The sequence below is a fragment of the Diabrotica undecimpunctata genome, chromosome 2 (assembly GCF_040954645.1).
Source record: "Diabrotica undecimpunctata isolate CICGRU chromosome 2, icDiaUnde3, whole genome shotgun sequence".
In the NCBI taxonomy this organism is placed as follows: domain Eukaryota; kingdom Metazoa; phylum Arthropoda; class Insecta; order Coleoptera; family Chrysomelidae; genus Diabrotica; species Diabrotica undecimpunctata.
In genome coordinates, this window is record NC_092804.1 from 140,745,761 (window position 1) to 140,758,436 (window position 12,676).

At 30.1% G+C, this 12,676-nt stretch overlaps 2 protein-coding genes across 2 annotated transcripts in view; one reads left to right on the forward strand and one right to left on the reverse strand.

Annotated features, from left to right (window-relative positions):
* LOC140434951 (ADAMTS-like protein 4) overlaps positions 1–12,676 on the reverse strand; it is a 1,118,363-nt gene that overhangs the window by 762,511 nt on the left and 343,176 nt on the right. The gene's annotated exons all lie outside the window — the stretch shown is intronic.
* Positions 1–12,676, forward strand: part of Gr21a (Gustatory receptor 21a) — a 55,739-nt gene that overhangs the window by 12,575 nt on the left and 30,488 nt on the right. The window contains exons 3-4 of the mRNA XM_072523592.1: positions 859–1,096; positions 10,680–11,025. Of these exons, the coding sequence (XP_072379693.1) occupies positions 859–1,096; positions 10,680–11,025 (584 nt within the window). The remainder of the gene's footprint in view (positions 1–858; positions 1,097–10,679; positions 11,026–12,676) is intronic.

Here is a 12,676-nt window from a genome sequence, read left to right on the forward strand (position 1 = left end):
GCTAATCCCTTTCCTTCCCTGTCAACTACTTTCTACAGGCGTAGCTAAGTCATAGTATGCCTTAGCATATCTAGTTTTTATGCATTAGCAGTAAAGAATAATTTAACAATATTAATACAAATATAAATAAGGAGAAGCCTAAATGAGTTTTTTTGTTAGTTTTGTAATAAAATTTGGTTAAAAAACACAGTAGCTTATAAGTATTGAAAGCACAGTAGCTTTATGAAGAAAAAATACTTTCACTACACAAGATTGTTAGTGGCATAGAAGTTGAATAGTAAGTTATCAGAGTAGAAAAAAAGGAGTCAAGAATTAGCGTTAGATGAGTAGAATGTAGATCTTCTTCAGATGCAGATGCAATTATATCCAAAATTATTTATCTATCATTAAAGATATTCAACAGTGCCTGGAGTTTTGGTTGACATAACGTTTAATGTATATTATATAGGTACTCTGAATACAGTAATGCAAAAAATAACCATTATTAGATGCTATTAAGTCGCATTCGGCCTGATTAACATACACCGAAGTAGAATGTAGAATACTTATATAAAATCAAATGTCAATAAAAACCAAGAAAAAGTGAACTACTATTAACAATTTTTTTGAATAAAATAAAACATTTTTAGATTACTTAAATGTATTCGAGCTCCGCAAAAAAAAGAATACTTAAAAAATGATATTTTTGTTACTAGGTACTATCATATTTTTTTCCAAATATCTGTTATCTAAACATATTTTTGGAAGTATCCAAACTTACTATAACAAAACTATAAAAATAAAAGTATTTTCTTTTTTTTATTGCATATGGTTTCTTTTTGTCCATAAAATGTTTTATTACAACTCAAACTTTTACAGATGGACATCTGCTACAAACGTATGGGCTTACTTTGTTTTTGGAGTTGAAACAATATTTGTCACGAGAGTATTTCAAGAACGTCTTAATTTAGTTTTACTTCCTGGAAAACGGTTTGACGAATACATTTATGCAATCATCTTTTTGAGCATACTTATTCCGCACTTTCTTCTACCAATCGGAGCATGGACGAATGGATTAGAAGTGGCTAAATTTAAAAATATGTGGACAAAATTTCAGGTAATACTTTTTAGAATCTAATGTAGATTCAAATTAAGTTATATATATATATATATATATATATATATATATATATATATATATATATATATGTATATATAAATGTAAATATATATATATATATATATATTAGAAGTGATTATTTCGACCAAAAAATAATTTATAAATACGTTCAAAATATCGGGTAAAGTGGTCTGTAATAAAAATCTTTCTTTTTTCTAAATTACTCAATATTTCGCCATTTATTTAAAAGCTTCCTCAGGAGTAAACTAAAAACAATTTGAACATTACAAAAAATGGCGTACAAATACATTTTAAAACACTCACAGAATTTAAAAGATTTTGCAAATAAAAACTGACATTGAAGTATTTGAAATATTGAATGTCAAGATTAAATTGTCTTAAGCACGTTCGTTACAGCTATACGATAAAAAATTAAAATTATTTCAAATGTAAAAATAAAAATAACAATAAAAGAAAAGTTAGAAGAATATTTATTTGATGAATTATTAAGGTTAGTTGTTATTAAGATGAATGTTGGCTATTTTTATTATTTATAAATTTTGTTCAATATGTTACAATATATGTTACTTAACTGTCCAGTGTCCGTTTTATAATTTAAAGTGTTTTTATTTTTGTTAATGTAATACATTTCAAGAAATAATCTACTTTTGTAGTTATGAGTCTGTGCCAAAATATGAGCTTTGTTATAGTCTAGCATATGACCAGTATTTTCATAGTGCTCAACCACTGCGCAAGTATTTTTTCTCAAGCGGCAATCACTTTTATGTTGTGTGATGCGTTGTTTTAGCCATTGTGATGTTTGACCAATATAGCTATTTTGACATCCTAAACACGGTATTTCATAAACGACATTACTTTTATATAAGGTTGGTACTGGGTCTTTGATTTTTGAAAATAGTTGTTTGCTGTTCATGGTATTATATTTAGCTATACTAATATTAGGAACATTTTTGAATATGGATATGACAGAATGAGTTAGACCATTAATAAAGGGAAGTTTTTTATATTTGATTGATTTGTTATTAGAATCATGGACGGGACCGTCATAGAAATTAGTGCTGTAAATCAGTTTTTTTTTTAAATTTGTTTAGGATATCCGTTGTTACGAAAATTTTTGTATATTATGTTCAGATTATTTTGTAAAAAGTTGTCATCAACAATGGACATTATCCTGTTTTTCATACCTAGTACGGTATTATATTTTTGACGGGTGGTATGGTTTGAATAGTAATTTATATACCTGCTTGATGCTGTCGGCTTTTGGTACCAATCCAATGTCAAAATATTGTCATTTGTTCTTATTACTCTTGTGTCTAAAAATGGTATACTAAAATCTGTCTCAGTTTCAATTGTAAACTGAGGATGTTTATTAAATGATTTAAAAATGTTTAGTGTGGTATTGATGTGATAAGATGGAACTGCACATATGATGTCATCGACATATTTATATATAAACGGTAATTCAAAAGGTAATTGCGTAATCACATTATCTAAGAGATGATCAGTTACAATAGTTGCAAGGATTGGACTAATCGGGGAACCCATCGGTGTTCCAAAAATTTGAGAATAAAATTTACCATTGAAACTAAAGTAAGTGTTGTTAAAAATGAACCTAAGAATTTGTAGAAAATTGTCTTTTGATAATGTCGTGTAGTCTTTTATAAGGTTCCAATTTGATTCTATAATGTCTGTGACCATATTTAGTGGAATGTTTGTAAACTCTCTACTCTCTACTGAAAGTATTTTTACAAAAACATCATCGTTGTCCTAATAACCGATATTGTTATAAATATAGTAAACACACACGCAATTTAGTTCAGCATAATATTAGTTCGTTAGTATATCATAATAGTTCATTTGTTTGTATATATATTCCCTGTGTATATAAGTAACTAATGAACGAGATACATCACAGTTTAATACATTATTTAACTTGTGCGATAAATAAGATGTAGTTCCATAATATAGCATAAGATTTGGATATGTATTCAAAATAATATATTCATCCATTATACATTATAGCCACCACGTAGCCCCGAATTTAATCCGCTTGATTTTGGTGTATGGAGGGCATTAAAACAACGTGTCTATAAGAATCTCATAAACATTCGTAACCAACTATGGGAAGAAATAAATACTGCAGCAGTTTCTTTAGAACCAATGATGCTATTTAATATGAGACGATCTTTTATGGAATATATTGACAAATGAATTAAAGAAAATGGTGGACATATCGAACACTCACTTTGACAAAAAGTTATGTTATTTAAAAATTTTGAATAAAATCCTTTATAAAAAGGTATATAAAAAACTCAGTTGGGCTATGTTGAATTGACAAAACGTTTTCGGAATAAATATTCCATCATCAGTGTCTAGTTAATACATGGATGTAGCCACTAAATATGTGGGTAAAAACCCTTTAAAAATTATTAAATAAAATTTGATTTACATTATGTCTAATTTACAGTTAAGATGTTAAAGTTACCGTTGGATTGGTAACATGGCGACATATGACTCTACATTAGTTGCGAGTCCTGAGACGGTATGTCTACGAGGACTTTGTCAAAGCAACTGGAGTCTACTGTTTCTTTTTGTACAATTACTTAAGGACCACCCTGTATATTATATACATACATTACAGAAAAATTAAACTATCACTCTCATTTATTTTGTTTTTTCCATTTTTTGTATCTCACATGATATTCAAACGTATGTATTACATTTTATTCTAAAAATATAATGGCCTGATGCTAACTTTTAACTATTTTATTTAAAATTCACTAAAAACCTGCAGTCTAAAACAGATTAATAATTAAGAGACCTAATTTATGTGAAAGGTACATTATAGCACGTACGTGTTTTCAAGTACATACATACACGATCGTTTTAAAGGGGAAATACGAATCACCAAGTTTATTGGTGGAGCAGACAAGGCAGTAGGGACGTCAACTCTCATTTCATCTTATTAGGGAGAGTCGCGTTACATTGCTAAAAAGTTAAAAAAGAACCCACATTTGAAAGTTACATTAACGATAGAAACGATGTACCAGAATAAGCCACAATTGAAGGTTGAAGTAAATTTATTGACGTTTCAATTTTTACTTCGGAAATCTTTCTCAAAATACAAACATTAATATATTAAACAAAATTTGTTATTTTGTTACTTGTTGAAAAATCTTTAATTTTATCTGACTCATTTATCTTTATATTGACAATTCAGAAATATATTATATATTTTAAAGTAGACGACTTTAAAATGATATTGCCAATATTGCTGAGATGCGTTTCTGGGACGACTTTATTGTAAGATATCCGTCAGAAAAATCATAGCATATAATCCGTCTTTAAATTCTCCTGTTAGTGATTACATACTAAATCAAGAGGAAAATACCAGGAAAAAAACCTTACAATAATATCCCGACATGGTAAATATTTGGTCTTACATTTAGTTTACTCCCAATAAACACCAAATTCTGATTTTATACGTTTGTTATTTAAAAAACATATAGTGGAGGATGGGGCATTGTGAACCATCTAAGGAAGATATGCACATACTGTTAAACCAGAAATGATTTTGTTTTGTTTAATTAATTAGGGACGTTCATTAAACATTTAACTGTCATTTAGTTGCAATTGAAACATAATTTATTTAACGTATTTTCAACAAAAAAATGACAACTGACTATATGTTAAAAGTTCACATTGCCCCATAGGGTGGGGCAATGTGAACTACTGAGGAAAGTCACACTATTTCATTATCTAATGGCTATGTTTGGTAAATAAAATCAAGTAAAAAGAATTTTTTTATTAAAAATACTTAGAAAACCGGTAACAGAACATTAGTAAAAATAGACACATGTTATATTTATTCAGAAATACAAAATTCACACTGAAATTCTTCATCATCTTCTGGATCTATTCCCGCACATGCTTCATGAGCCCATTTCAGACAGGCCGAGCAACGTACCCATCCTTCTTCATTGGCTGATGAGGAGAACCACTCGTTACAGTAAAAACATTCAGCATCTTCACCATTGCCATCATCTTGTACTTGATGGTTACAGTTATTTTTTTTCTTTCCCTTACCATCTTTGGAAGGACAAACTTTTATTTTTTTGTTACTTCTTTCACTATCTTCGTGCTTATCATCATTTATTTTTTTCTTAGCTTTTTCCTTTTTCATTGTTTCTATTGCCTCCTTCGTGTTTATTTCAAGTTCTAATTCTAGCTTATACGGACTAGATGTCAGTACAGCCGTTTTACCTTTTTTGGATTTCCTCTTTGGTTCCATTAATTTACTTCTCTTTGGCAGAGGACGAATGTCTTTAGGGCTGTTTGCTTCAAATGAAGTTGTTGCTCTATTGTGTGCAGGGGAAATTGTCAATTGAAAATCGTTACCAGTATGAAGCTTTGCAACTGAGGTTGAAGCAATTACCTCATCTTGACTTGACACTGGTAGACTATTATTCTCCAAATCTCTTTCAGTCGTAGCAGATGGTGCAAAATCGAGGTCTGTAAATATATTGGGATCATAAGGTACTATCCCACATTTTTTAAAAGCGTTAATAGCAATCAAAGGTGTTGCAGCTTGTAAGAAAGCCTCACCAAAAATTTTAGAGATTTGGAAAGCTGTTACCACTCTGCCTGGGTTGTTATTAAGAAACTTTTCTAATGCCATATCATAATATCGTGCTAAAGGAGCCATGACACCAACATCGGTTGGCTGCATTCGATGGGTGGAATGTGGAGGCAAACAAATGATATGTACATGTTTTTCCCTAGCCAAATTAATTACTTCTATGTTTTTTGTATGGCTGCTGTGTCCATCCAAAATCAATAAGATCGGATCGTCTTCACTTGGTTTCGTTTGTTGAAAAAAATGTTGAAACCATATTAAAAAGAGTTCACTATTTATCCAGCCACTATCGCTACAGGCGAATATTGAACCTGGAGGTGCACCAGCTTGGAGTTCAACTTTCATTCTCTTTCTTGCAAAGATTAACATCGGCGGTATGAAGATTCCTGATGATGACATGCAAATAACGGCTGTTGTTATTCCACTTCTATCAGCAGAAGTAAGCCGTCCAACTTGTTTCCGTCCTTTATGCGCCAAGATTTTACTATTACATTTGGGGACTGTACCTAGACCTGTTTCGTCACAGTTAAAAACACGCGTTGGATTGACATGTTTAGAATCCAAAGTAGCTTTATACAGATCAAAAAATTGTTTTACATTGTAACGATTAAAAGCTTCAGCTCTTGCAGCAGATGTTGATTCGGGTTTACGTAATGAAAGACCTGGGTGCCGTTTTCGAAATCCGTACGCCCAATCTAAACCTGCAAGTTTATTTGTTTTATTATATGGATGGTCTATGTTATTTTTTTCGGCTAACTGGAAAGCTAGGTGACAAAGATCAAGCAAAGTAATTCCGTATAAACGCTTCTCCATATCTAAGATATAATTATACAATTCTTCTTCCTGTTCCTTGGTAAAAACCGTTTTGTAGAAACCTAGACCCTTTTCGTCAGGAGAAATTCTTGTTACTTTTTCTTTGCATCTGCGAATTAACGTTGCTTTCGGGATACCATAAACTTTACTAGCTTTTAAATAGCCCATTTCCCCAGCTTTAACTGTCCGGATAGCATTCTTCAAGGCAACAAGAGACCAGGATTGTTGCTCAGTTTTCCTCACATAATTTCGTACCATTTCTAACTGCAAAAGAAGCATATAATTAAAAAAGTGTCAAGAAAATATAATGGGGCCATGTGAACCACTCCTAGTCCACGTTGCCCCATGCGTAGTACACATTCAAAATATGGAAATTAACGTACCAGTTCACAACGTATCAAAAGCAAATCTTGATTATTAAAAGCACATTTTACAAGCAACACCACAGTATCAAAAAGTTAAAATAATCATGTCTACTTACCGAGAAATCTTTAGTCAAAAGTAGTAAATTCCTTAGATCAGCAGCGACGAAACACGTGTTTTTAATTATAACACGTCTGAACGTACTCCCCGTGCGTTCACACTCATACTAAAAGTAGATAAGATGTCTACGCATATTTGTAGTAGTTACTAGATGCAGTGTTGCCAATTTTAAACAAAATAACCGATGTGGTTTACATTACCCCCATGGTCCATGATGCCCCATCCTCCCCTATAATGTATCCTCGATATGTTACTGACTTACTAATACTGGTATTTTCCTTTTATTAACTTCCTCTTTTAATATGGGTAACCAGATCCTACTACATTCTGCCGAGGAATTTGCGACATAATTGGTCTCATTTGGCATAATTAGAGCCGCTTCTTTGATTTTTTTTACCATCCGTTTCTTTTAGGACTATACGTGAATCATTCCATTGAGCCACATGTTCATTATCCCATGCGTGGTTACATATTTGAGATCTATCAAATTCTCTATTTTTAATATAAGATTGATATTTACTTATTCTAATATTTAATGGCTTTAATATTTCACCTAAATAAAACTGATCGCATTCACAAGGTATTTTATAAATACAATTAGGTTTAGTTTTAGACAAAATAGATCTCAATGTGTTTGTTGTTTTGAACGTTGTTGAAATGTTAAATTTATTTCCTATCATTTTAAGTTTGTATGGTATTGTTATGTTCCTCGTATTATTCCTTGTGTGTGATGTATGATCTCGTTCTAAGTTGTTCTGTTCTATTCGGTCGATTGTTGAAAATTCCTTATTTATAAACGATAAAGAATAAACATTTTTTAATATAACAGATGTTAACAAATGTTTTTCCTCCAGGAACGAATATTCGTTAGAACAAGCAATTTTGGCTCTATCGTATAAGGACTTAATGATTCCCTTTTTAATTATAATATTGTGATTTGATTTGAAATTTGAATATCTGCTGGTGTGTCTTGATTTTCTATACACTTGAGTCTCATATCCAGTATCGTTCTTAGAGATTAAAACATCCAGGAAAGGTAGTGTAATATTATATTCCTTTTCCATGGTAAATGTTATTGTCTCTTCTTTATCGTTTATATCATTCAGGAATGTATCCAATAACTCTGATCCATAAGGCGAATTGAGAATACATCATCTACATATCTCCACCATACTGTGGGTTTTAAATTTTGTTTAAAAATAATATTTGTTTTAAAATCTCCCATAAATATATCGGCTAATAATTGAGATAAACTAAAGCCGATTGCTAGACCAAAATTTTGTTTATAGAATTAATTATTTAGTTTGAAAATATGTGTCTTTCTAATTTTGTCTTGACTATATTCAAAGTCTTGTCTAATGGCACATTTGTAAATAAACTGATTATGTCAAAGCTTACTAAAATATTATTTGAATTAAATTTAATATTTGATAATTTATTTCAAAACATTTGGGTATTTTTTATAAACGCGCAATTTTTATTTGCAAGTGGTTGTATAATATTTAATAACAATTTTGACAGTTCATTACAAGGAGAATTCATGGTATTCAAAATAGGTCTAAGTGGTATATTCGTTTTATGAACTTTCGGTATTCCATAATAAAGAGGGGTCTTACTGTAATGAGGTGTAATTAAACTTCTTTGATAATTTGTTAAACAATCTTTAAACTTGAATAAAGTTCTATATATTCTGTTTTCCAAAGGCTTTGTTGGATTTTTTGTTCATTTTTAATTTAAAAATAATGATAATTAAAAAGATTAAAGTTTTTTGAAACCATATCGTTTAACTTATTTTATCTTGAAAAAAACAATCGCTACTAATGAACTGAAAATGTTCAATTTGTCATGTAATATTGTCTTGAACTAAAGAGGTTTAAATAATGTAAAATTAAGAAACAAGTGACTGGAAAATGCTCTTATCAGAAAGTTGAAAAACTGCGATTTTCTAGAAATTATTAAGAATTTTGGAATATAATTAAAAAAGTGGTTTATATAAGCACCAACCCAGTGATACCTTTAGATACTTATTAATTCGGAATATTATATAGAAAAAAACAAGGTGGTTTTAGATTGGTAAAGGATCTATGATTAGACTGTAATAAAACTTTGAGTAATGTCCATTATTTATGACGAAAGAGGTGGGAGTTTCAGAATTACAACTCAGCTTCTGCCACAAATCCTACTCTCACTTTCCCAAAGGCCTTTTCCGCGTAACCACTGGGTACATCACCACCCTAACAGAAAATTCTGGTCCTTTACCACGTCACCAATTTGGAAGTTCTCCACCGAATGAGCAGAGAAAGTGAGTTTATTGAAATCATAAAACAGAGGAAATCTGCATATCTCGGACATGTTATGAGAAATAACAGATACGATTTTCTACGGCTCGTAATCGAGGATAAGATTGAGGGCAAAGGTGGACCAGAAAGAGAAGACCAAGTGAACAGGCAAAGTGTTGCCGATCTTCGATAGTAAAAGTCACTAGAAGAAGAAGAAGGATTTTAAAGATTTAGTGACCATATCACGACTTGATCATGATGGTTAGCATCTTATAGATACTATGAACTTTTTGAATAAAAGTAAAATTTAATTAAGTTTTTTTTTTTAAATCGTGAATGTTAACTATAGTATTTTTCATAAAAAAATGCGTGCACGTCACAATTTATATAAAGTGACGTAACTTATATTTAAAATTTCCAGAACGTCAAAGTTCAAATTTTCCTAACACAGCTAATAATACAAAACCCATACGGAACTGCCCGATCTTTCATAGCCGTCAACATGGTGTAATAATCAGAAAAATGTAATCATCATTATATTGGGAATTTTAGAATTATATTGATTAAATAACCAAAAACATTTGTTAATATTAATAATATAAATTTTATGAAATAACTGTTTAAGTCTAATATTGCACAAAATAATAATTTTAATTAAATATATTAGACAATTGTACGCAACTCATATGGAAATACTTAAACAAATTTGATTAACAATTCAGCGTGTGGCAAAATTGTTTGAAGTGTTGCCGCTTTTTTAGAGTAAGAATTTTGTTTATGTTTTGATTTCTTTTACAATTTGATCATAATATAATATTATATATTAATAAATTGTATATATAAATACATATTAAATTTAGAGTAATAGCTATAAAAACTAATTATTGTCGAGTATTGTGATTGTAATATGCCAAAACAAATAAATAGTCTGTAGAAAGCTGATAAGCTTTCATATAAGATAGATTATTTTGAACAAGAAACAATGGCGTGACGTTTTTATTATTAAAGCCCTAAAAGAGGTAAGTTTAAAATGTAGAATATGTAATTTTGTATTAAAATGTTTTTTTATGTATTTTAGTGTGTTGCAGTAGTCTTAAAACTAAGTTTATTTACTGTTAATATAATAGTTTGACAAATAAATGACATTTTAAAAATTCCTCACTTACTAACTATTCTGATGTTTTGGCAACACTGTGGGGTTCTGACGTCGTAAATCTTGAATGACGTGCAAGCATTTTTATGTGAAAAATGCTATATGTGTATATACTAGTTATATAAGCTATGTAAGGTACATACCACATCTTTGTTTTTTCCTCTTTCTTTAAGATTTATTAACGGATTTTTTTAGTATAAATACTACTGTGTAACAGGTACGCCTATAGTCTTCAAAGATTTGACAGTAATTACATACTCCCTATGCGTCGTATCATGGGCAGTTGGTATTCTAATGATGCTAGCTCAGTTTTACCTTCAACCTGATATGCTGCTGTGGCACAGCATTGCGTATTATCATATACTTGCTATGTTAAACTGTCTTTGTTCCTTATGGTACATCAATTGCAGAGCGAAAGGTAGAGTAGCAAGATGGTTATCTGAAAACTTACACAATGCTTTAAACAGCTCAGATCCGGCTACTAGGTTGGCAGAGTATAGAGATTTATGGGTAGATTTGTCTCATATGATGCAGCAGTTAGGTAAGTTTTATATGTTAACTTTTTTTTTTTTAATTTATCACCGTCGTATTAAAGTCCCATGTATATATATATATATATATATATATATATATATATATATATATATATATATACAGGGTGATTGATTATTGTGAGGAAGCTCAGTAGATCTGTTATAGTAAAAATTACAAAAAAAAAGTAATTGAGAAAAATTGTAGGCAGCTTTAAACTCCGCATTTTAAAATTAGTTACAATCTTACAGGGTGTTCCATAAGATGGTGGCAGACCAAACTTATGTTTTTTTAAATAGAACATACTGTATTTTATTTTAAATTTGAAATCTGCTTCACTTCCACATCACAACAATGTAAAGTAATATAATATTATATAGGGTCTTTAAAAAGTTATAACCAATATTACCTGAAAATCGTATCAAGTTTAACTCCCTGTTTAATTAAAAAGGAGTATAGGAACATTGATCTATTACAACCATAGTTTTTTAAAAATTATTAAAAATTATAAAACATATTCGTTTTATAATATTCGTTAAATCAAATACAGGGTAAGTCAAAATGCAAGTACATTATTTTCTTGGTAATTTTAAATAGAACACCCTGTATTTTATATCACTATCAAAAAGTACTAATATCGTACTTCATAATTTATAAAGTACTTCCTATACCTAAAGTTATCAGTTTTCTAGATATTTTTATTTTTCCATCAAAGTATTAATTTAGTAAATATTTTAACGTTTACCTACCAATAATTATTGTGAGTTGACCATGTTTGATTTGTCCGAAACTGACAGTTTGACATTATTGTTTATTAATTCAGTAACGAAATAACCACACATAAAAGAAAACAATTTATTTCAAATAAAATTTATAAAAAATAACCGACGGAAAATTAAAAAATAATAATAACAACACTGAAAAATAAAAAAATAACAGTAGTTTTAACTTATCTTACTTAAGTAAAGTGTTCAAAATGACCTCCCAAAACATCTATGCGTATTTGAAAGCGGTCATTGAAAGAGTTGCTTACATTACTAAGCATTTGTAAAGAAATATTTTGAAATGCAATTCGGATTCTATTTTTCATATCATCCCTTGTAGTTGGAGGTATTTTATGTACTTCGTTCTTAACGTAACCCCAAAAAAATAAGTCCATTTTATTGAATTCTGGTGACCTTGGGGGGCCACCTTACCGGTTCATCCCTTCCGATTCATTTTTCACCAAACTGATCATTAAGTTCACCACGTACTAATTCGTTGTGGTGCGCAGGAGCACCGTCATGTAGAAACCACATTTGTTCACGTATATTAAGTGGAACCTCTTCTAATAATATCGGTAACTGATTTACGATAAAATCTAAATAAATCTCACCATTTAAGTTATCTTAAAAAAAAATATGGTCCTACTACTTGGTTACCGACGATACTTCCCCACACATTTAGAGACCATCTTGTTTGACTGTGTTACTATGCGGTATGGATTACTTGTTGAATAGTAGTGAAAGTTATGCCTGTTAACAGAACCGTTTCGATGGAATGTAGCTTCATCACCAAATAGAACATAATCAAAAAAATCTCTCTGCTCATTAATTTTTTCTAAGGCCCATTCACAAAATACTATTCGTTTCTGAAAATCATCATTATTTAATTCTTGGTGA